The sequence below is a fragment of the Ursus arctos genome, unplaced genomic scaffold (assembly GCF_023065955.2).
Source record: "Ursus arctos isolate Adak ecotype North America unplaced genomic scaffold, UrsArc2.0 scaffold_22, whole genome shotgun sequence".
Taxonomy (NCBI): Eukaryota; Metazoa; Chordata; class Mammalia; order Carnivora; family Ursidae; genus Ursus; species Ursus arctos.
In genome coordinates this window covers 20,788,957-20,814,075 of record NW_026622897.1, presented here as the reverse complement: position 1 = coordinate 20,814,075, position 25,119 = coordinate 20,788,957, and the positions used below count along the sequence as shown (strand labels likewise).

At 44.0% G+C, this 25,119-nt stretch overlaps 2 protein-coding genes across 13 annotated transcripts in view; one reads left to right on the top strand and one right to left on the bottom strand.

Annotated features, from left to right (window-relative positions):
* FAM118B (family with sequence similarity 118 member B) overlaps positions 1–11,682 on the bottom strand; it is a 45,797-nt gene extending 34,115 nt beyond the window's left edge. For 6 of the 12 annotated variants that reach the window (XM_026505445.4, XM_026505449.4, XM_048217074.2 and 3 more), the window contains exon 1: positions 11,495–11,575. The gene's annotated coding sequence lies outside the window, so the exon portion shown is untranslated. Of the gene's footprint in view, positions 1–11,494 lie in introns of all 12 variants that reach the window. The other 6 variants (XM_026505448.4, XM_026505447.4, XM_048217072.2 and 3 more) reach the window with 6 other exon arrangements.
* A 9-nt stretch (positions 11,683–11,691) lies between these two features.
* RPUSD4 (RNA pseudouridine synthase D4) lies at positions 11,692–23,478 on the top strand. Its single transcript, XM_026505450.4, has 7 exons — positions 11,692–11,880; positions 12,252–12,417; positions 15,231–15,432; positions 19,557–19,650; positions 19,729–19,873; positions 21,417–21,514; positions 22,106–23,478. The coding sequence occupies exons 1-7, from the start codon at positions 11,692–11,694 to the stop codon at positions 22,343–22,345; spliced, it is 1,134 nt and encodes a 377-aa protein (XP_026361235.2). The 3' UTR covers positions 22,346–23,478.
* Positions 23,479–25,119: the final 1,641 nt, after the last annotated feature.

Here is a 25,119-nt window from a genome sequence, read left to right as displayed (position 1 = left end):
GAACATTGACAGGATGGAAATTCTTAGCCCTATTATTCATGTATTTTGGCTTATGAACTTTTTTGAAATTGACTGAGGAGAAACTCGTTCCTAGAAAGCCAAGGAACTCCGTCCCTCCCTCTGACACATTAGCCTCTTTCCTGGTACTCAAACAGGCCTGGTACACTCTGGTCTAGGGGCTTTTCTTTGTATCGGTTATTCTGCTTGGTATGCTCTTCCCAAGTTTCAAGTTTTTGCTCAAATCATACCATTTCCATGATGCTACCTCGACCACCCTACTTAAAACTGTAATCTCTCCACTTAATGCATTAACTGCTCTACTTTTTAAAGATTTTATTTATTTACAGAGAGAGTGGGCATGAGCAGGGAGAAGGGCAGACGGAGAGGGAGAGAATCCCAAGCAGACTTGGCACTAAGCGCAGAGCCCGATGTAGGGCTCAATCCCACAACCCTGAGATCATGACCTAAGCCGCAACCGAGAGTCAGGCGCTCAACTGACTGAGCCACCCAGGCTCCCCTAACCGCTTTACCTTTTATTTCAAAGCCCATACCACTCTCTAGCATACTAATTATATTTATGACAAGCTTAATAAATATACTAATTATATTTATTATTTGTCATCTGTCTGCCTCCTCCCACGGGGAAGTAAGCTTTTCAAAGGTAGGAATCTTACAGTTCACCCTATATCCCAAGATACTAGAACAGTACCTGGCACATGGTAGGCATTCAGATATTTACTGAATGAACTAACTCAAATGCGAAATGCTGCTCATGATAGAATTACAAGAAAGAATTCCCGTATTACAGACAACACATTTCCTGCTAAAAGAAATACCCCATTAATGTTTTTAACATAGCAAAAACCATGAAAGACCATTTCTCTTTTCAATGACTCCACATTCCTGTGAACATTGTGTACACAGTAAATCAACAATCAGACTGTCATTTTCCAGATATGGCAATGATCATAACAGTCAGTGACGGTAATCTGATTCTAGCAGGCAAAAGGATTTCAGACTTTAGGTTTCAAGACTATCCTCTGACACTAACTGAACATTTTTATATATAAATCATTTTATTTTTGTAACTCAAGTTTCTGACATCTAAGATGTAAATTGATTCGTAAAGGTAGATTCTTAAGGCAAGAACTCTTTCCTGGCAAATGACTCAAGGACATCAGTATTTCAGGCTAAGAAATCAGTTTTTGTATTTTATATATTAAATCTATCTAAAGTGCTTTACACATGACTAGAGAAGAAGAAAAGCTTATGTAGTGGCAAAAGGGATTTCAAAACACAAATTGGATTAAGTCACAGTTTAAAGCCATTCAACGGCTTCTCACTGTGGTAAATAAAACTAAACTCCTCACATCATGGCTACAAGACCCAGCCTGACCTGACACCTGCAAGTCCTCTTTATAACATCCCATCCACCCCTCTCCTTCATTCACCAGGCTCTAGAGCCACACAGGACACACAGACTTGCCCAGCTCACACACAGACCATGGCTTAGGGTGGTATATTCTCCCAAATATTTCTGCCTACCTCCCATCCTTGAAGCCTCAGCTTACATGTTACCTCACGGAGTCTGCTTATCCACCCCCCTCAACCCCACTGATACTTCAGCTCCTTATCTGCATCTCTTAACACTTGGAATGACTGGCCTCTCACATAAGAATAAAAGCTCTTTTAGGACAAGTACAGTCTGTCTTATTTGTCATCCTATCCCCAGCCCCTAGCACAATCTCTGTTACACAGTATCTATACAGCACAGTAAATGCTCACATATATGCTGACTGAATGAGTATAGACCTACTATTAGTTAATTTGAGGTCTAAGAGATCAACTGACACTTAATTGTATAAGCTGTAAACACAGGGTGAGTGGGTCAAGCTGTAGGGCTGCATCTTTCACGCCGAAAAAATACCTGCTGTGACTGATGCCCATCGCCCACTTGTTTAAGGCTAAGGTTCAGTGCTACACATAAAATTCTCTATCGCTTTGGAAATCGTCATCTTTTGGTTTTCTCCTTCCCCACTACAAGAAAAGAAACTAAGATTACATAGTATTTTTGTGAAAAGCCTATAGATTTGCTTTATAAAACAAAGCTATGTGTACTTAATTCTGCCCACTTCTGGGGCGACTGGGTGGCTCAGTCAGTTAAGTGTCTGTCCCCCCGCATCCTGGGTCATGATCCAGGGGTCCTGGGATCAAGCCCTGCACCACATCGGGCACCCGCTCAGTGGAGAGCCTGCTTCTCCCTGCTTGTGCGCTCGCTCTCTCAAATAAATAAAATCTTAAAGAAAAAAAAATTCTGTCCACTTCTATTCCATAGTTTTCCTTTGGCCTGATCATGACTACATTATGTATATGCTTACAGAGTTTAGAATGATAGGACTGTATTAGTCCCAGATTGTTGAGTTTTCACATTCAAATATCCATTAAATGCCAGGCCCTATGCTAACAATATTACCATTACCACACCCACCTCACCTCCACCAAACACTATATCCTATTTGCAATGAGCCGGGCACTGCTGTCTACGCTTTACAAATGTTCATGCTTCTATGAAGTAGACACCATTATCATCACATAAAACAGATATCACAGATAATGGAATTGAGGCACAGAGATGTTAAATAATTTGCTATAGGTCACACAGCTATTAACGCACTAGCTATTAATACACTGGGAGGCTGACTCGGAGTCCACACTGTGAAGACACAATGCTGTCTCACCAAAGATGACTAAGATCATACCCGGAAGGGCCATGCCTTTAAAAAGTCTCCACCTTTTAGGGGAAATAGAACTGTAAACAAATATGTTTAACACATTTGTGCTAAGTGTAATATACTTGTATGAGGTACAGGAAAGATTAACAATTGTGCTCAAGGAAGATCAAGAAAAGCTTTATGGGAGACAGATACCACCACGGCAAAATTCAGTGAAATAATTAGTATTTATCTTCCTTTAGGTCTTGGAAGCATCTGACACTTCACTCTGTTCTCTTCTGGATGATGTATTTTCCGGATTTTCCTCCTGTCCCTCTAGGGGAAGCTCTTCTTCCTCTGTCCAGTCCCTAAATATTGAGGGTCCTCAGCAAACTGCTTTAGGCTCTCTGTCCAGTCACTTCACATATTCCCTCCCTGCCCCCTCCAGCCACTCCAGTGGCTTAAAATACCAACTAAATGCTAAGGACTCCCTTATCTCAATCTTCAGCTCAGACCTCTCCTGTGTTTCAGACCCAGGAGATACCTGGATTACACAGCCCTTCACAACTCAACGGTACTTTCAAACATACTTCAAACTTAAAGGTCAAAAAACAGTTCAACAATCTGTTCCTTATCATGTGTTGTTAGGTCTCTGACAGGCAGAAATAATCTCTGGGTCATAGGGTTATAGGTGATTATTTCCCTCTTTCTGTTTCAAGCACCAACATGAGTATTTATTGATTTTGAAAGAACAGTCATATACTTTAGGAATGTACTTGTAAGTCAATTTCAATAATCCTTAAGAGCAAGAGAATGGTGGATGAAAGGCAACTCAGGAAAGTGGTTTAAGCTTGTAACCTTAGTCTAGTTTGATATTCTTTCCAGGATATTTGCTTTTTTCTAATAAAAATTAACTGAAAAATATTCTCTTTGACCTGGAAATGAACTGAGAGAGGAAAGCACTATTTAGACCTGAACCAAGAATCGGAAAGCTAAAAAGAAGGAGGTATGATCTGCCACAGAGGCCACGACAACAACTAGAAAGATCAGGCTAAGTTAGAAGGAACAGCTTTAAAAGCATTGCTTTGCTGAGCAGGTAGCCTCAGTAACAAAAAGTAGCCAGTAAAAATAACTGAGGAAAGAAACAGGTGAGAGGAAAAACAGGTTAGGAAGACCTAAAAACATACTTTGTTAAAAAGTGAAGGAGGTCAGCGCAAGACGGAGGGAGGAGCTGGAGGGAGCAGCAACAGAGGGTGGAGCCCAAGAGACAGGGACACTTTATCAGGGAAATGAAAGCACCTCCCCTCCTTGACTAGCAAAGGAAAAGGTCCCCGGGAGGCCCTGCCGGAAATACGTCATGTACAGTAAAGTACAAAGAGCAAAAGAAAACCACCCTGTAATCCCACCTGGTGATAACGATATTTTGGTTTCTGTGGAGAAAAGCAGTTTTCAAGAGAAACTCTTGGAAAAAGTACAAGCATGCTGGTTTCACGCTCTTTTCATTTTTTTCTTTCAACTTTTCTTCCTTCATCTTAGTGAAATTAACTTTTAACAGTATTCAAATAGCTTGTAGATTCATCAAAAGATCTGCAGTAGATGTTTCTACAGTCCAATAAAGAAAGCAGCAGTGCATTCTAGTGCCTGAGGCCAGTGAGGAAATCAGGGTGAATGAGACCGTGGAGTGAGTGAGCAGACAGCTAGACCCTCTCCAGTCCTGGTGGACACGGCTTAACGGGATCTATAAAACTGTGGGGTGAAGCACTAAGTTCTCATTACATGCAGGGGCTTGCCATTACTTGGGGGTTGATATTCATTCCGGAAATAGATTACATAAAGCTGCTGCAAGGCAGAGAGCAAAAACTGAAGAACTTCAATGGGTCCTCTTTGAAGCTATCGTATCCATGTAACAAGAATGGATATTATGAAAAAGGATCAAAGAGAGAGAAAAGAGGGGAGGGGGGAAATCAGAGAACTAGGAGAAGAAAATGTCCCAGAACAGAAGGACATTACTTTCCAGAATGAAAGGGTCCACGGAGAACCCACAACAATGGATGAGGAAAGACCCATTCCATGGTACACCATTAAGAAAGTCCAGAACACCAGGGATAGAATATTCTCAAAGCTTCCAGTGAGAGAAAAGAAAAAAACCAAACCAACAAAACAAGGTCTCATAGAAAAGGATTTGATTGCTCCGTCTCTAGAGCAATTACAGATAACAGACAGTACAACCAAGCCTTCAAAATTCTGAGGAAAATTATTTTCAAACCTACAATTCGGTAACATTTCCAAACTATCGGATGAGTTTGAGGACATTCAAATACTTCTTAGGAAATAAAGAGGTAAGCCAAGAAATGGGACACGAGTGCCAGCCCAGGAGGCGAGGGAAGGGCAAGGGCAGTTCCTGAATGATACCTGGAGAGTTCCATCGGAAACATCAAGTGACACATCTGAGCTCACAGAAAATGTTACTGACAAGAATGTGACAATTATCTTGGAGTATCTGGGAAAAAATTAACAGTATGTAAGTATGTGAAAAAAACAGTCAAAGGTCAACCTAAACACAAGAGCGGAGCTGAGACAGATCATCTAGCTCAACAGGCCAAACACTTGGGGGGAGAAAAAAAGCAAGAAATAACGTATCGAATGATTTAGAAATATGCAGATAATGCCTGAGGAAAGAGCAAAATAACTGAGTGCCTGCCTCTAAAGAATGAAATTATGAGGTGGGGAGAATGGATGGACTGGCTTTTCTCCCCCCATTCATTTAGCACTATCTGACTCTTTAAACCATTCATGGGAATTACTTTAATAAAAAACAAAATAGAAAGGGAACAAATAGCAACATTTAAAACTGGCCATTTTTCTCTCTACATTCTTCAGTAACCTTACCTTTCTTCTAGTTTATCCATAAACAAAAGAACTTTTAGCCCCAGGCCTTGTTGAGCAGGAAGGAGGGAGGGCAATAGATTCCTGTTTTTTTTAACTCAACATTTTCCTGAATCAAAATTTCTAGAGGAGGGATCTGTAGACTGAAAAGTATGATGGTAGTTCTTACCATCAACCAAGTTGGGGAAATGCTGCCTAGTACATGGGGATCAGTGAACTCAAGCATGGATTTGGTTTTCTAACTCAGTTAACAGTGCAGCTCTCCTATTAACAGCTAGTGGAGGTTATTTTCATTAACCCAATGATATCATTAGAGTAAAACTCTTACAGCATATTCCAATCATTAACAACTCAAACACACACCAACAATCTAATCTTTAACATACTGTTGTTCAAATTTTCAAATGTAGAAAATAGGTTTATTCAACGTAAGCAACTATCTGTTGCAAATACCTTCTTGAATTTCTCTAGAGATCCTGATATCCTCTTGCTTTTATCCAACTACATGGTTGAACAGTCCCTCAATTTCCCATTGTTCATATTCTAGAAACGTGGTTTTCCATGTTCACCCTTTCAATGTATATTCCTTTTCCTTAAGATACTTAGCTCATCTTCATTTATATAAATGCCACAAAATACACAGTTCTTCACAGTCTTGAAAATGCTCTAATGGAATGACCTTATTCTAACTTATAATCATGAAATGTTAATAACTTGAGTACCTTCTACATGCTAGGCATCCCATATATTGATTTTGTTGCTCATTGCAACAATATTATTAGATATTATTAATTCTGCAACACATATGGAAAACGGAGGCTGAGAATAAATGCTTGTAAATGACAAAGCCTGGTGCAAACCTCAGTGTTTTCAAAGCTCATGCTCTAAAAATACCACACTGCCTGACTTCTAGCAAGCACTGGAATTTCAGAAATCATCTAATTGTTCACCACACCTGCTTTTTGGGGCGAGAAATTTAAGGTCCAAAACGCTGAAGTGAATCACCGAAGTGGCAGAATTAGACTAAATTCCGTATCTCTGATTCTTACTCTATTTAAGACTTATTTAACAAATCTATGAACCTGGTGCTATACTGGTATGCAGGACATACCTAATATTTTTTGAGCCTTAACTACGTGCTAAGTTCTACACAAGCGCTTTAACCTGCATGAACTCACTGAATCCTTACAGTAGTCCTAAGGTAGATACTATCCACATGTCACAGGACAAAGAACTTTTAGTGAGAGAGGTTAAGTAACTGGAACAAGGCTACACAGCCAGCAGGTTGCACAGCCAGGATTTTGAAACCATCTTTCTGACTCCAAAGTGCAAGCTCTAAGCCAGTGTGCTCTGAGCATCCTAAGGTACACGCTGCACGTCCCTTCTGAATGTCCACAGTTTTATTTTTCTAATTCAAAGAGCATGCATGATGCGTGGACTTTTCTCGAATCCCAATGCAAACACATTAACTATTTAAAAAAAGAGAGACCAATCGGAAAATTTGTCAACCGACTGCTTGCTTAGTGATACTAAGAAAGGTGTGATAATGTATTGTGGTTTTGTTAAAAACCAGTCCTTATCTTTTACAGACACATACTGAAGTGTTTACAGATGGCTCAACATCTGTTGGGGGTGGGGTGTAGAACAAGAGTGGTCCTGTGTTGGTTGATTTTGTTAGAAGCTGGCTGATGGAAACATGGGGTTCATTATTTTCTCTGCTTCTATAAATGTTTGAAATTTACAATTAAGAAAAAAAATGCATGATTAAAAAACTTGAAAAAACATGATATTAACAGTATTTGGGAAACAGAGCTAAGAATTATTTTTTTCCCCACTCTACATATTTTCTGTATTACTTTTATAATGGAAAACAAACTAAAGAAATTCTCTATTTTCTCTAAGTAGGCAGAGCTAGACTGCCCATAATCTAATGAGGTCAAAACACTGTGACAAACGCATTTCCCATCTCTTCATCAGTTAACTACTTTTCACAAACTTTTAGAAAGGTCACTTTGTAAGGATAAGTATGATCTTCAAATATAAACTAGCCAAGACCATTAAGGCACATAAGAGAGAAATAAATTAGAGGCAGATTTAACAAATACAACTAACAATACAATTCCTCCCAATAGTTAGAGTTTGGTCAAAGACCTTGATTATGTAATGCTTACTTTCCTAAATGGTCAAACAGGCCACAGACTAGGATGTCCTCAGTCTATGGTGTGGTCAGGTGGGGACTGGACTCAGCCTCAGCTCCCAGGCCAGCTGTCTTTTGTGGGAAGCCTCCAGTTTTCCTCCATGAAACAACAATTATTTCCACATGTACCGTGATATGAAAAAGTCTGGGAAGGGGCGCCTGGGTGGCACAGCGGTTAAAGCGTCCGCCTTCGGCTCAGGGCGTGATCCCGGCGTTACGGGATCGAGCCCCACATCAGGCTCCTCCGCTATGAGCCTGCTTCTTCCTCTCCCACTCCCCCTGCTTGTGTTCCCTCTCTCGCTGGCTGTCTCTATCTCTGTCAAATAAATAAATAAAATCTTTAAAAAAAAAAAAAAGTCTGGGAAGTACTGGTCTAAGCCTGACCTATCTTGAGCATCACTCAAAAGCCAAATAAAAGTATAAAGAGGGGCATTAGTATAATGGAAACTCTTTAAAATGCTGACTTGGAAAAAAGAACTAACACCCATATTACGGGTTATAACACAATGTTTTAGAAAAACACTGCTTTCTAAAATCTTTTTCTGTATCTGCACTCCCTCTCATGCCCCACTTGGGAAATCTTAAGGGATAATCCAGCACCATTCAATGAAGTAACCTCCAAATATAAATGTTAATTAACTCAGTGGCATAAGGTTAAATTCTGGGGACAAGGGCAGAATCTCGATTCTCTGTGCTTATGCTAAATGTACGCATTTACTTCAGATAAGTCTGAAAGAAATTCCACTTGTTAAGAAAAGTATGTAAGTGTCAATGGAAAATCTTCAAAGAACAGAAGGTTGGAGCTGTAAGGATCTTCTCTTAAAAGACAAAAAACTGAGCCCAAGTTACTTGCTCAGGTTCACAAGCAGCTAAGCTGGGACTAGTCCCCAGATCTCCCAGCTGCCAGTAACTGCACTTTCCAAGACACCTCCAAGGAGCTCCTGCTAATTGCTTCTTTGAATCTAAAACCAAAAACCATCCAAGTACTTCCTGCTCTTCAGGGAACTGAATTGTTGTTAATCTGCAACTTGCAAATCATTATTTGAGAAGCCAGAATCTAACTTCACGCCACTAATTAATCTTAAATTTGTGATACTTAAACACAAGTTCCTTTATTAGTCACTCTTTGTTTATATTTGTGAAATAAAAAGGTGATCTTGTTCTTGCACAGATCAGGAAATAGCCTCAAAAATGAATTATCAAATACTTTTTAAATAGTTATGTGGGGGGAACACATTACGATATATCAAAATCTATGTAAATAAGTCATGTTTGTAGAATGAAGGCACCACTAGACAACATTAATAGAATTTTCTTCCTTGTACTAAGAAAACAGTACAGACATGAGGTGTCCCCAACCAAAAAGAGAATGTGACATTGGTGCTGAAGTGGAAAAATGAACTGCTTAAAATAAAATCAATTGAATGAGGAAGAGGAATGAGGCAATATGGTATTAAAAAACAAAAGACAGACAACATATTCACATAAATTCTTGTATATGCAGAGAGGAACTCTAAATAACCACATGCTATAAACATTAAGATATAACTTCTGTACCCGTATTGGCTAAAGCTATGCTGTGATAACGAACAAACAAAACCTTTGAATTCTTCAAGTATCTCCTTCAGTTTCAAAAAGAAAAACCTGAATGTTCCTTCTCTAGAAAAAACTGACCAGTGTTTTTAATCTTAGGTACTACAGTGTGTACCTTGGGTTACCCTGAAACCCAAGAACACAAGCTCTGTGTCACCAGCATTGACATCTGAGTTGGTTCTTCATTTGTTTCCTGCCCCAGAATGCCAATCTGCAAGAACAGGTGTCCTTTCTTGAATGCCATTAAGCACAGGTTAAGGGAGAAACAGCCCTTACACAAAACCATAAAAGTCCTATACCTAAAACAAGCTTGTAATTAATGTAATGATATAAATTTAAATCCTGACATTCACAATCCAGAGTCCTTGGAAAAAGAGGCTTCACGTACCTAAGTGAAATTAGTAAAAGCAGAACCTGGGTCTGGAGCATATCAGTAAAGGATAGCAATTCTCAACTATTCTAGATCTACATCTTACCTATGAATTTGCAGGTGGGAAAAAAAAGAGAGAAGTTGTTTCCCAACCTCCCTTGGGATTCTTCAAATTTCTATCCTGATCACCTGTCCTATTACAGAAACATACATACACAAGCCTTCCTCCCCACTCCTTACAAATACATTTACTCCTACCTCCATTCTTCAGGTCAAAAACTGACAGAAAGAAGACAATTCAAATGTTCAAACACATCTAATACACATCTGTGATGCACTGCACCCATCTAAGGAATGAGTATTTGTGAGTTTCCTCTGTGCCTGACGTGAGGATTACAAAGAAACCATGAGCAAGTCCTCAAGGGACTCAGTCTTCAACAGCAGCTGCCCATGATACATCCTGACCTGTACTCAAAATCAATTCAAACTCAAAGAACAGTACAGTGCAGGGGGAAAGACCACGGGATGAAGCATAACCTCCTTACTGTTCCTCCTGACTGGAGCATTCCACCTGATCTGCCTGCTATCAAAGCCCTCTTCTCTTCAATGTGTCCTGCATTCAACTGCCAGATTCATTTCTAGAATTCAAGGAGTCTCTCTCCTGCTCAAGAAGCTTCAAGCACTCCTCATTACTTACAACATCTACAAACTCTACTTCGACTTACGAAGTCTTCTATAGGTTAGCTCCACTCACCTGTTCAACTTTACTTCGTGCCCAATATGGCTCCCTTCCGCCAATCCCTTTCGGAGGGGTAAGTCGCAAACCTAATTCCTCACTACCTACTCGAACTCCTCAAAGAGCCTTCATTCTCAGCAGTCTTAAAAAAGTGTTTCCTCTAGTGTCGGTACAGATCCATTAGTTTTCTGAGCATGCCTTCGGAACTCGCCATTACGTTTCTTAACAAATGGCAGGTACGTCCCAAGGTATTTTTCACATTATCACCCCAACCAGAGGTGGGTTCATCTTTCCAGCCACCCCTCGGTGAAATCAGGGGAGTCACTTGCAGTTTGGGCATGGGAGTTCCAACACTGCACCTTAGAAGAGAGGGAGAGAGGTTTTGGGGCGGCTGCAAAGTAGGGAGGGGGGAAAATGAAGGAAGCATAAAAAGGAAGGGAAGGTCCGTGCTCAGTATTTTCAGTCTTGTCTTTGGAAGGAGCAGGGAGAGCGTAAGGGGGAGAGGAGACTCCAAAAAATGAATTCTTGAGGAAGAACACAAGAAACTCAAGGTTCCCCTAGGTGGGAATAGGAGCTGGGGCCCTTGGATAACGGAAGGGTTCCCCATCACCTCTGGGAGAGAAGGACAGGTTACAACCTGAAACAAAGAGGAGGTGAGGGGTGGAGAGCCTACAGAGATCCGGGCATCTCCGAAGGTCGAGCGGCAAGGAAATGAGAGGTGACACAACGCGTCCCTCGGGGGACTGGCCGGACACCAGGGATGTGGTTGCCAAGAGGGACGAGGTAGGCGCCTAAGAAGGCTCTGGGGCGAGCGTTTATGGGGCATCGCTTCCACGGGGCGCGGGGGCGGGGAAGTGTTTTTGAGTGGGGTCTTCTCCCACAGGGAGAAACGGTTCCCAGTGCAGTGCTCTCCGAGAACAGAAGCCCCGGAGATGCGATAACGTCAAAGCGTTGAAGAACCGGCATTTCCTAGCCCCAGCCCGGCTTCCCAACACACTCACCGAGTCTTCTCCAAACGCCACCGCTCCAGCTGCAGCTACCGGCCGGCGCAGCCGCACTCAGCGCGCACCGCCCCACGTGACTCGGCCCAGACCCCGCCCCCACTCCCCCCACGTGATCCTCAGGACCCGCCCATTCCCTCCTCCCTCTAGCCCCTCTTCCGCACGTGGTCTAGGCTCGGGCCTCCCTTTTTGATAAGATGGCGGCGCCCAGCTGCAGTGCGCCGGGCCTCTGGGTCCGGGGTTCCAGGCAGCGTTTGGAGAGTCTCTTTAGTCTCGTCTCAAAGCCATTTTGTTCGGCCGCTGCTGCGTCTGGGACCGTGAGTGCCCAGCGATTAGCGGAGAAGCTCCGAGCCCAGAAACAGGAACAAAAGACGAAGAACCAGCCGGTGAGTCCGAAAGGACCACAACTCCCAAGAGGCAGTGCGTTCACGCGTTCCCCCGCTGGGAGTGAGGTGGGAGGGTCCTCTGACAGATGTTAGGTAAATGTGGAGGACCTGTGGAAGAAAATGGGGAGAAAGGGAAGGGAAGAGGTCAGTACGGTACCGGATCTTCCTATGGGCTGGGTCTTTGGCTCCTGCCGGCCTCGGCCCTGAGCACTGCGTGGAGACAGGTGAAATAGACATGCACCGCCGCTCTCAAAATTATTCCGGGAAGCCGTGAGTCCAATGCAGAGATAGTCATTTCCAACTCAAATTCTCACCCAGACTTATTGAAGCTCTTCACCAGCCTTTTCCTGTCGCTCCTTCTCTTCCCGTAGGTGCCCACAAGCCCTGTTCAGCGGAGAGTGCAAGAACTAGTGCGGTTCACACAGCAGCTCCAGCGAGTCCACCCCAACGTGCTTGCTAAGGCTCTGAGCCGAGGGATTGTGCACCAGGACATGGATCTCGTGGTCATCAATAAACCTTATGGTCTTCCTGTGCATGGTAAGGACCACGTGGGAGAAGGAGGGTGATTGCTTCTGTATTCACTACAACTAGGGACAACTCTGACACATTACTTGTGGGGCTCCTGGAAGACTTGCATGCAAAATAATTAAGCTTTTGTGGAGTACTATATAAAGCACTATAGTCCTATATAAGGCACTACTGAAGACACAGAGATGTAAAAGACAGTCTCTGCATTCCAAACATTTGTCGGTCAGCAGTGATTTATGGAAGAAATACTAAGGCTGTGTGGTTCTTGTCTTCATGTTATTTTCCATCAAAACTCGGAAAGAAGAGGGGTTCTTGGGTGGCTCAGTCGGTTAAGTGTCTGCCTCCGGCTCAGATCATGATCTCAGGGTCCTGGGATCCAGCACAGTGTCGGGCTCCCTGCTCAGCGGGGAGTCTGCTTCTCCCTCTCTCTCTGCCCCTCCTCCCCCACCTGTGATCTCTCTCTCTAATAAATAAATAAAATCTTCAAAAAAAAAAAAAAAAAAAAACCAGAACTGGGAAAGAAAAAATGACATATAAGAAAAAAAAATATAGGACTTAATATATTAAGGTTCCCATCATTTCCCTTTCCAACAATGACATCACTATATTTTTGCCTTTATTCACAATTTTCCCACTTTCACTGGTTTTCATAAATACTCTGTTTCTGTTTTCGGCCTATAAATCCCTTGTGGATAATGGGTTCTGGTAGTTTATTTCCTTCCATAAATAGTGGTATTTCCATATAATGGCTCTGAATTTGCTTCAAGTGTCTTTTTTAACCATGGTGATTTGTTGCACAATTTTGTTCACATGATCCAGAGTCTAATTTCATCAATTAAGTCCAGACCAGAGAAAATAGTCCATCTTCATTGAACAAAGATCAGAAAATCTCAACCCACAAGCCCAGAACTGCAGCATAAATAAATCAGCCACCTCAAGCCGTGAGTGGAGACGGGATAACCTGAGAAAAATCAGATCTTATATTATGCTTGGGCACGGAGCGAATAAGGGCCACCTAAACATGCAGAAACTCCAGTCACAGAAGCCAGTATGAAAACTGATACAACAATGGCATTCCAGGCAAAGCAAAAATTAAACTGCCCTGTAGAGAGGCCTCCCCTACTGAAAACATACGCAGGATCCACACACACAAAAACACATGTAAACCTGGGGGCGCCTCGGTGGCTCAGTTGGTTAAGCGTCTGCCTTCAGCTCAGGTCATGATCCCAGGGTCGTGGGATCGAGGGATCGAGGCCTGTGTCAGGCTCCCTGCTCAGTGGAGAGCCTGCTTCTCCCTCTGCCTCTGCCCCTCCCTCTGCTTGTGCTCTCTCTCACTCTCAAAATCTTTCAACAAACAAACCCCACATATAAACCTGTATAGAAGATAACTTCCTTTAAAGAGCTCATAGAAATCGTAAAATATAGGAGATATTCGTGTTATAAAATCAGGTGCCAAAAATACATAATAAGTTATGTATTCATGATATGAACTTAAAAAATAAAAGAAAATGTGTGTGCTTTGTGTGTGTGTGTGTGTATGCACGCGTGCACACAGAGTATACCTAACAAAACCCCAGGATACCCAGAACTTAATGGACACTGAAATGTTTTTGAATAAATGTTGAATGTAGTTGTCCAAGACAGCTGGAGTGAGACAGGAAAGATTGATAGAAAAAGATGCATTTGGGGGCGCTTGGGTGGCACAGTCCTTAAGCGTCTGCCTTTGGCTCAGGGCGTGATCCCAGCGTTCTGGGATCGAGCCCCACATCAGGCTCCTCCACTGGGAGCCTGCTTCTTCCTCTCCCACTCCTCCTGCTTGTGTTCCCTCTCTCGCTGGCTGTCTCTGTCAAATAAATAAATAAATAAAATCTTTAAAAAAAAATAAGAAAAAGATGCATTTGGGAAAGGGATTTACTGGGGGAAGGGGCATAGTTGAATTGGAAGAATGCTTTTTGGGGAAGTATGGAGAAAAGCATAAGGACAAGGAATTAAGTCAGACATTGCCAAGTGTTCTGTGTATTTTCTTTTCCTCTCTTGATCTTTTTCTTCCCATTCCCATGAGACAATTATTATCCAGATATTTACATTTCATAGATGAGAAAACTGCATGTTGAAAAGATTAAATCATCTGTTCAGGGTCAATGGCTAGTTAGGCATAAAATAGTACCGAGGAGTGTCTCACATAAAGCCCGTCTTCTTAGCTCTTCTGTAATGCCTCAGGAGAGCCTCACAGTCTTGTATTTATCACTTGAGTTTACTTGGCAGATTTCAAGCCTTTGTTTGTATAGTGAAATATCGGACCTCCTCATTTTTTTTTTTTTTAAGATTTTATTTATTTATTTGACAGAGATAGAGACAGCCAGCGAGAGAGGGAACACAGGCAGGGGGAGTGGGAGAGGAAGAAGCAGGCTCCCAGCAGAAGAGCCTGATGTGGGGCTCGATCCCAGATCGCTGGGATCACGCCCTGAGCCAAAGGCAGACGCTTAACCGCTGGGCCACCGCGGGTTGTATTATGAGTATTCAAGTAGATTAATAAGTATATATATATATGTCTGAGGAGAAAGCCACATGCTCTAGGACAGTGCTTCTCAAACATTAATAGGCATGTGAGTCCCTTAGGCAAAATGTAGATTTTGATTTAATAGTCTGGGTTGGGAGCCTGAGATTCCTTTCCAGCAAGCTCCCTGGGCATACTGATGTTGTCAGTTCCTGGACCATGTTTCAGTAATAAAGCTCTTGAAAACACTAACTCTCTTCCCAGGTCGAGTTCTTTGGTCGGATATTTTACTGGCCACTAACACCTCTGGCTCTTCCCTTCTTAGGTGGCCCTGGGGTCCAGCTGTGTATCAGTGATGTATTGCCTATCCTGGCAAAGATGCTTCATGGCCACAAGGCAGAGCCCTTGCATCTGTGCCACCGGCTGGACAAGGAAACTACAGGTGTCATGGTCTTGGCCTGGGAGAAGGAAGTGGCACATCAAGTCCAAGAGTTGTTTAGAACCCGTCAGGTGGCAAAGAAGTACTGGTATGAAGCCCATTGCTAATGGTCGAGTTGGTATAAATGAAGGCATCCTTGTATCTATTCGTCCATTCATATGGAAGGACCTCCTATTAAGGCACTGTGCTAGGACATGTGGGCATACGAAAAGTTTAGGAAACAGACTTAAGTGCTTAGAATATTGGAGTCTGATAGAATAGTGGTTCCTAATTGTGGTTGTACATAAAAATTATCGAAAACCAATTATACAAGTAATACGTGATTTCTCCTGTGGTAAAATAGTCAAACAACAACGAAAAAGCAAAAAACTCTTGGAGAATCTACCCACTCTGTCATTCTAGTCCCTTCCCTTGGGATAGTTTGGTTTTTATTCCTCTGATCCTTACTCAGTGGATTTATGAACATGTCTGATACATAGAGTGTGTGTGTGTGTGTGTGTGTGTGTATTACATTGTACAGTGTACACTGTACTTTTTTAAAAAAGATTTTATTTGACAGAGAGAGAGAGCGCACAAGCACGTGGGGCTCAATCCCAGGACTCTGGGATCATGACCTGAGCTGAAGGCAGACGCTTCACCGATGAGCCACCCAGGTGCCCCCACACTGCACTTTCTTTTACCACTTAACTGTGTCTTGGAGATCTTCCCATGTTAGTACATATAGGTTTACCTCCATTTTTTTAATAGAAGAAAGATATATGAACAAAACTGAAACCTACTTCTGTCCCCCATCTACTCAGTTTTCTTCCCCAGGAGCTATCATATTCTTTTTTTTTTTTTTTTTTTGTAAGATTTTATTTATTTGACAGAGAGAGACACAGCGAGAGAGGGAACACAAGCAGGGGGAGTGGGAGAGGGAGAAGCAGGCTTCCCGCTGAGAAGGGAGACCAATGCGGGGCTCGATCCCAGGACTCCGGGGTCGTGACCCGAGCCAAAGGCAGATGCTTAACGACCGAGCCACCCAGGTGCCCCTGGAGGCAATCGTATTCTACCGTCTTGTGTAAACTTCCGGAGTCATACAGGGCATATATAAGTGAACTGTTATATGGCAATGTATTTTGCACTGCTTTGCATCCTGTTTTTTTTTCGCTTGTACAATATATCTTGGAGAGCATTTTGCATGTACATTTAGAGCTCTATAGGATTCTGTTGTATGACTGTATCATAATTTCCTTATTGATGGATATTTAGTTAACTTCCCATTTTTCAGAGTCTGTTGCAAAGAATTTGTGATTATATCTTTAAGACAGATTCCTAAAGATGGAGTTGCTGGGTTGAAGGGTACACACATTTAATATTTGTTTTTTGTTGGTGGTGATGGTGGGTTTTTTTTTTTTTTTTAAGATTTATTTATTTATTTGAGAGGGAGGGAGAGGGTGAGTGTAAGCACACGAGCGGGGGGGGGGGGCAGTGGGAGATGGAAAGGAAGAGAGAATCTCCAGCAGACTCCCCGCTGAGCATGGAGCCTGACACGGGGCTCCATGCCAGGACCCCAAGATCATGACCTGAGCTGAAACCAAGAGGCAGACGCTTAACCAAGCGAGCCACCTGGGTTCCCCTCACACATTTAATATTTGAGTAGTTACTACTATTTGGTATGACTTGTCTGCATGTCTATTGGCATCTCGGTGTTTTTTGAGTTTCCCTTTCTGTGAACAACCTGTTTATTTCTTTTCCCAGTTTCTGTTGGGCTATTTATTATTTTCTATTTGATTTGTAAGTACTCTTCTCATCTTTTTGATGTCAGTCCTTTTTGTATTACAGATTTTGTAGCTACTTTGTGATCTTGGGAGCCTTTAAAAAACCTCTATGCCAAGACCCACCCACAGGTGGGTGTGGGCATCTGTGTTTCTTCAAAGCTCCATAAATGACCTTGCTGTGGAATCAAATGTAAGGACCATTGTAATAAGAGATTACAGATAATGGAGGAAGTTTAGCAGAGTAACTAAGAGCTCGACAAGATCCGGGTTCAACTGTCGGCTGTACTATTGAACCAGCGCGGGTCCTTAGGCACGTTATTAAACTTCTCTAAGCTTTGTCTTCATAGGAAAAATGAAAATAATGGAGTTGAGGAGAGAGTTAAATGAGACAATGCATGTGAAGTGTTTAACACGGTACCTAGCTCATAGTGAAAGCTGAAAGACAGAAAATTAAGACTCTTCTTATGTATACTAGTAATCCAAATGTAAGTCTGTCAGAAATGTTGGGGCGCCTGGGTGGCTCAGTCAGTTGAGCAGCTTGATTTCGCCTCAGGTCATGATCTCAGGGTCATGGGGTCAAGCCCCACATTGGGCTCTGCGCTCAGCTGGGAGTCTGCTTCAAGGTTCTCTCTCTCTCTCTCTCTCTCTCTCCCTCCCTCCCTCCCCCTCTCCCCCCGCCCCTCCTCCCGCTTGCTCACGCACATATTCTCTCTCTCATAAATCTTTAAGAAGTGTTATATTATTTGTGAAAATTGTTTATGAAAGTTTAGACTCGGTAACCATCTCAGTATCAGGCTTCATGGTGGAATTGAAATCCGTTAATTGTGTGTTGTTGAATGAATAGGATTTGATAGACGAGATGGAGAACTGTGTTATAGATTGTGGGAATGGCGTGTACAAAGGAATAAAGTACAAAGTCTAGTTTGGAGTGGGCAATGGTGACAGATAATGCTGGAAAGGTGACTGGAACCTAGTTAATGATGGCCTTCAATACCAGGTGCAGAAAGTAGAAATTAGAAGTAGAACATAGCAGGCAACTGGTTAGCACTTGCTGACTTACTATGATAGCGACTTGTTAGAGTTATGTGTTTGAATCTTCTTACTAGACTTTGGATTCCTTTAAGTGGGGATTTTTGTCTTGTTCATCTGTACACAACCAGTACCTACCTAAATCAATGCTTGTTTAAATTCATGGTGTATGTAGTGAGTGAACGGTGTTGAGTAGTAGTGTTCTGTCATTAGGAAGCGTGAGCTAGCAGTTAAAACTCAATTTAAGTATGATAAAATATATCAGACAGCAGCCCAAACTGCTACCAACCTGAAGTGTGGTGTCCCAGGTATGAATTGTTGTAGGAATGGGCTTTTGACCTCTCGGTCAGCGAGTCTGTGATAGGCCACCCAGCAGGACTCCTTCCCGATTGACCTAGAAGAGGCATAACGTAAGAACAGATTAAAGGGTCTTCTACCCATCTCTGACATGATGAAAGAAGACCTCCAACAAAAGTGATCTGGAGTGTTTATTGAGTTGTGGTGGTTGTTTCTGTGACTGTGAGCACAGTTGCCCCCCTGTTGGTCTACCTGGCAAATCCGGCAGGCGCGGTCCTATGAATTTTTCATTCCATTCATTCGTGTACTTCTTCATTCATTTCATATGCAGTCAGGACTTAACCGTGTTTTAAAAAACCGGATACAGGGGCGCCTGGGTGGCTCAGTCAGTTAAGCTGGCTTTGGCTCAGGGCATGATCCCAGGGTCCTGGGATCGAGCCCTCTATCGGGCTCCTTGCTCAGCGGGGAGCTTGCTTATCCCTCTCCCTCTGCCTGCTTCTGCTGCTCCCCCTGCTTGTGCTCTCTCTCTCTCTGTCAAATGAATAAAGAAAATCTTTCAAAAAGATAAAAAACAGGATACAAAGACATATTACCCTAATTTCATTTTAAACTATACATATTCATTTTTGGGGCACCTGGGTGGTGCAGTTGAATAAACGTCCGACTCTTGGTTTCAGCTCAGGTCGTGATCTCAGGGTTGTGAGATTAAGACCCCCGCTCTTTCCCTCTCCCTCTGCCACTCCCCCCCACCTGCTCTCTTTCTTCTCTTTCCCTCTCTCTCTCAAATAAATCTTTAAAAAAAAAAAAATCTTTTAAAAAAAAACTACATATTCGTTTTTAAAAGCTGGAAGGAAAGACCACGTTGTTAATATAATCATTTTGTTTTTCTGTTTTTTCCTCAAGTATTCTGTAATTAGCATACATTAGTAGTACAAAGATACGTTTATGAGAGCGGTATCAGGCTCTCCGGCTGAGAGCTATGACAAGAGATCACTTTGATGCTCCCGTCTTAAGAACTGACCACAGTCGTGCAGAAGGTCCAGTGTGTTACAGCCTCTAAGTAGCCAAATCCGAGGAGCTCCCCCGTCACTCATGGCTTAAGCCAGGGTCTGTGTGTCGTGCCCAGGGCCATCACTGTGCGTGTCCCGGTGCCCCCAGCAGGAGTCGTGGATATCCCTATCATCGAGAAGGAGGTGCAGGGTCAGCAGCAGCACTACAAGGTGGGTGAGCTGTCATCCCCAGAGGGTTGGGTTTTCTGCTCTTCCTTTGCGACCGCATCATGATTTCTCTGGTGTCAGATGACGCTGTCCCCAGGCTACCGCATGGAGGATGGGAAGATGGTGAGAACGAGGCGCGACCGGAACGCACATACAGCTGTGACTCAGTACCAGGTGCTAAGCAGCACGCTGTCCTCCGCCCTCGTGGAGCTCCAGCCCATTACCGGTGAGGGGCCACCTTTCCGCAGTGGGATGGCGAAAGCCCAGGGCCACTGAGCTTCGTCCAGGGCCTTGTGCTGGGTCCTGCCGTCCTGAGCAGCTGGTGTTGTAAGAGGGCTGGGATTGCCGCTGACACGTTTGAGAGTGTGCTTCTGGTGCTAATGTGAGGCTAGGAGCCCCAACGGGGATGACTGTTTAAAAATAGTAGGTAGCAGAAAGATATAAATAGTTTGCTTACATTTATTTAAAAATTTCCAAAGCGGTTCCTCAAAAAAAGTAAGCATAGAATTACCATATAATCCAGCAGTCCTCATGGGTATCTACCCAAAAGAATTGAAAGTAGGGATTTGAAAAGATACATGTACACCAGTGTTCATAGCAGCATTATTCGCAGTAGCCAAAAGGTGAAGGCAACCCAGATGTCTGTCGCCAGATGAATGGGTAAACAAAATGTGTAGACGTGCGATGGAATATGTCTTGAAAGGGAAGGAAATTCGGACGTGTGCTACAATGTGGACGGGCTTTATGCTAAGTGCAAACACAGAAGGTCGAATGTTGCATGATTCCATTTATGAGACACCCAGAGTACTCAGATTCAGAGAAAAAGTAGAATAGTGGTTACCAGGGACTGCAGGAAGGGGGAAGGAATGGGGAGTTATTGTTTAATTGGGTCAGAGTTTCAGTTTGGGAGGATGAAAAAGTTCTAGAGGTGGGCAGTGGTGATGGCTGCACAACCCTGTGAAAGTCCTGAATGCCACACAACTGCACACCTAAAAATGGTTAATTGAGCAGCTGCCTGGGTGGCTCAGTCAGTGAAGCATCTGCCTTCAGCTCAGGTCATGATCCTGGAGCCCTGGGATCAAGCCCCGCGTCTGGCTGCCTGCTCAGCGGGAAGTCTGCTTCTCCTTTGTCTCTGCCACTCCCCCTGCTCATACTTTCTCTCTCTCTTGCTCTCGCTCTACCTCAAAATAAATAAATAAAATCTTTTAAGAAAATGGTTAAGGTGATAAATTTTATGTTAACGACTATTTTGCTACAGTGAAAAAATGTGCAAAGCACTACTATTTAGCATTATATAATAATGTTATCTAAAAAACAAAACGAGGGGCTCCTGGGTGGCTCCATCAGTTAAGTGTCTGACTCTTGATTTCGACTCAGGTCATAAGCTCAGGGTGGTGACATTGATTCTCTCTTTCCCTCCCCCCCCCCCCCCCCCCCCCCCGCCTTTCTCTCACACACATGCGCTCTCTCTCTCTCTCAAAAACAAAACAAAAGCAAAGCAGGGAGAGATACCAAGTTGATGATAATGGTTATCTGGTGTGGAAAAGGAACTGTGAGGGGGAAGGGAACTTAGAGACTTACCAGCATGTATCATGTTTATTCCCTAGTAGCTTACATTTGTTCTGTTATTCTTTATACTTTATTGTGGGTGGGGCTTTGCCAGGCTTACTGTGCTTCAATTTAATATGGTTAGAAGCAGATGTAACCCACAGTATGGTTTCTGTAACTACTCAAGTTGTTTCTCTCTCTCTCTCTCTTTTTTTGTAAAGGAGTAAAACATCAGCTTCGAGTTCATCTGTCATTTGGACTGGATTGCCCAATCCTCGGTGATCACAAGTACTCAGACTGGAATAAGCTGGCCCCCCAGGTGATACTGGTTTGACCCAGTGTGCCACAGCTAGGGTGGGGGGGCTTATGCTTTCCCCTTGGTAAAGCCTGAAGTGCGTCACCCCAAGGATACATTGACTGTCTTTGGCCATGGTACTAGACTAGTTACCTATACTAGTTACCCAGCTGAGGGAGATACAGCTCCTGTTCTCATGGAGCTGCAGGATGTGTTAGCAGAACCCTTATGCTTCATTCGTTCGTCTCAGATTTTGTTAGGAGGCTGTGGGCAGGTGGGGGTGGGGGAGACTTTCTGAAGGCTTCAAGCAGCCTTTCATACTATTGCTGAGATCCGTGGTGCACTTTCTTATCTCTTGATGTTACAGTCCATTCTCCAGGAAGGCCAGAGAACTGGCTGATACGAGAACAGGCTGATACACCCTGGTGTGGTGTTTTTTTCTCCCACCCGGGCTCTGAACCCTTCCTAGAAGTGTCCCTGAAGCAGGCTGTCCACCCTTGTGCCTTCCAGGGGAGTTAGTGGTGGTCCCTTTAAGTGGAAGACTTCTGACCCTGCGTGCTGCTCAAGGGTGAGCTCTTGGCCTGGCTCTCAAGAAGCTGTCTTGTCTTTGTACAGAAGCTGTCTCTTGGAACCCTAAAGAAGCTGGGGCTGCAACAGGCAAAGGCCCGCCACATCCCCCTTCACCTGCACGCCCGCCAGCTCATCCTGCCGGCCCTGGGCTCCAGGAAGGAGGAACTCAACTTGGTCTGCAAGCCTCCTCGCTACTTCGTATGCTCCCTGAGACGCCTGGACTTAGGGATGCCAAGTCACGATCAAAATGGGGATGACGAAGCTGGATGTGTGAAAGCACAGTGAAGACCGCTGGGCCGTTTGGCCCCCGAATCCTTCACTTTGTTTAATGGACTCTGCTAACTTCTCACTTGGGACAGAGTCCAGAAGAGCCAGGTGTGGGAAGTGGAAGAAACCCAGCTGCTTCAGGCCGGGCTTTTACTGGACACTAAATTCTGTTTACTGAGACTTTGGCCATGCTCTGGAAAAACCCAGTCACTAAGTCTCCCTGCCTCCGAGTCTCCTTGCCCAGAGGGAAGAGCGCCCAGGACCAAGCAGATTGGGTCAATAATTGGGAAAGGAGAAACTCGAGCACAGAATCTGTGCTCGGAAACTGTTTACATCCAACAATAAAGCTCTTGATCTATCAGGAAGGTTGCTGTGGTTGGAAAGAGCACATGATGGTTATCTGACTGCTAGAGAAATTCAGAAGCGGTTAGCCACTGTCCTCATGGACATTCAGGATCTATTAGCAAAACCTCTCTGCTCCGCTTGTTTTGTCTCGGACTTTGTAGACCCCTGGCCTAGAACGCAGGATTCTCTTCCGCTGCAGCAGGAGCCTTACCGCAGTAGTGACTGGAGCCTGCAAAGGGGTGTTCGAGAAAAGCAGACGGACATGGCAGGCCCGCTCTGAGGCCCTGGTGGGGAGCGCACACACCGTCCAGAGAGGGCAGTTGTGAGCTCCAGCTGGGTATTGCTCTGTGGGACGAGGTTTTCTTACTTTTTTTGGAGAGTCAGGAAACCCAGATACAGTTGAGCCTTGAACAGCATTGAGAGGGTTGGGGGCACTGACCCCCCCCCCCCCGTACAGTCAAAAATCCATGTACTTTTGACTCTCCCGGAACTTAACAACTAATAGCCTCCTGTCGACTGGAAGCTTTACCAATGACCTGAACAGTTGATTAACGTATTTTGTATGTTATTTGTATTATATGCTGTATTCTTACAGTAAAGTCAGCTAAAGAAAAGACAGTGTTATTAAGAAAATCATAAGGAAGAGAGAATACATTTACAGTTCTGTGCTGTATTTATCGAAGAAAATCCACGTGTAAGTGGCCTGCAGAGTTCAAACCCACTGTTGGTGGATCAGCTGTATTTACGTGAAAGCTCCAAGTGTATTGCTCACTAAATAAAATGTGTGAAACACAGCTGTCCCCAAACCCAGGTGGTCACCAAGTCTGCCCTGTTTCCCTCTAGAACCCCTCCTCTGAAGATGTGCTTTCCTCTGTACCCCTACCACCTCTTCCTGAGCACCAGGTCACCCCCCACCCTTGAACTAGAATAAGATCGTTGCCACCAGAAACCAAACACAGAGGGGAGTATTGAGACCATGCCCCGGTCCCTAAGGTCAGAGCAGGGCAGGGTGGTTCTAACTAGGACAGGGACACCGCAAAACACACCCGTATGTTTTCTTAATCTGCTGCTCTTGGCTCTGCGGGCTTCCAGGCTGCTGTGAGCCAGAGTGCCTGGTAGAATATAAAAGATACAGCCTTATACCCGTGCTTGCAGAGCATACCAATGGGGATGCAGACCCCTTTTCCCCGGTGGGGTGGAAAGTGCTGCTTGGTGCAATGTAATGCCAACACTGACGACCCACGGTCAGGCCAGACTTCACAAGGTAAGGGCACAGTTCTCCACGAGACTCCTCTCCAGACACCAGCTGCAAGCTCAGGGGTTCCCAGGCAGCCCCCCACCCTTCTCACCAGTCTAGGGGAGGAATGTCGTCCTCAACCTGTAACTGGGGTTCAAGGGGTATAAGCATCTGACTCCAAGGGTCCCAAGCAGACCAGATTTAGCCCAAAGGCAGAGAGACAGAGGCAAAGAGGAGCAGTGGAGAAATAAGAAAGGAATTCATTTCAGTGAGGCCAACAGCAGGAAGATAGCAGGCTCACGTCACAAAGACTGTCTCTGAAGTGCCGAAAACACATCCAGGTTTATATAAGGAAAATGTGGGACAAAGGTCGGTGGATACGAGCGGGTGGGCAGTGAAGGTCAGGTTGATCGTTGTCTTGGGGGCAATCACATGGGGTCTTGCTGGTGTCAGGACAGTTGTTACTGCTTGAGGGGGTAGTCTTTTTTTTTTTTAAAGATTTTATTTATTTATTTATTTATTTATTTATTTATTTATTTATTTATTTATGTGACAGAGAGACAGCCAGCGAGAGAGGGAACACAGCAGGGGAGAGGGAGAGGAAGAAGCAGGCTCCTAGCCAAGGAGCCCGATGTGGGACTCGAACCCGGAACGCCGGGATCACGCCCTGAGCCGAAGGCAGACGCTTAACGACTGCGCTACCCAGGCGCCCCTTGAGGGGGTAGTCTTGGTTCCCACCAGGGGATTCTTTGCCCGCAGGGTCCTTTGTCTGAGTTAAGAGATAAGGTGCAAAGAATCAAGAAGTACAGACGGGTTGACATGGGGATAGCTGAAGTCCTTTTTCAAACCCTCTTAAGTTCCTCACTGGGTCTAAAAATTAAACTGATAGAATAACAGGCGATACACATACAAATTTATGTGATACAAGTTTTATGTGGCATGGGGGTCTTCAGAAGACCCCCCCCAAAAAACAGACTTGTGTATTTTTTTTTTAAGTAGGCTCTACACCCAGCATGGAGTCCAATGTGGGGCTTGAACTCACAACCCTTGAGATCAAGACCTGAGCTGAGATCAAGAGTAGGATGCTTAACTGACTGAGCCACCCAGGTGCCCAAGACTCACTATTTTTCTGCTGGGTGTAATGAGGAGTGGACAGTCATGGAATATGGCGTATTAAGGAGTGTGAGGTAATTGTACACTGAGGGAAACT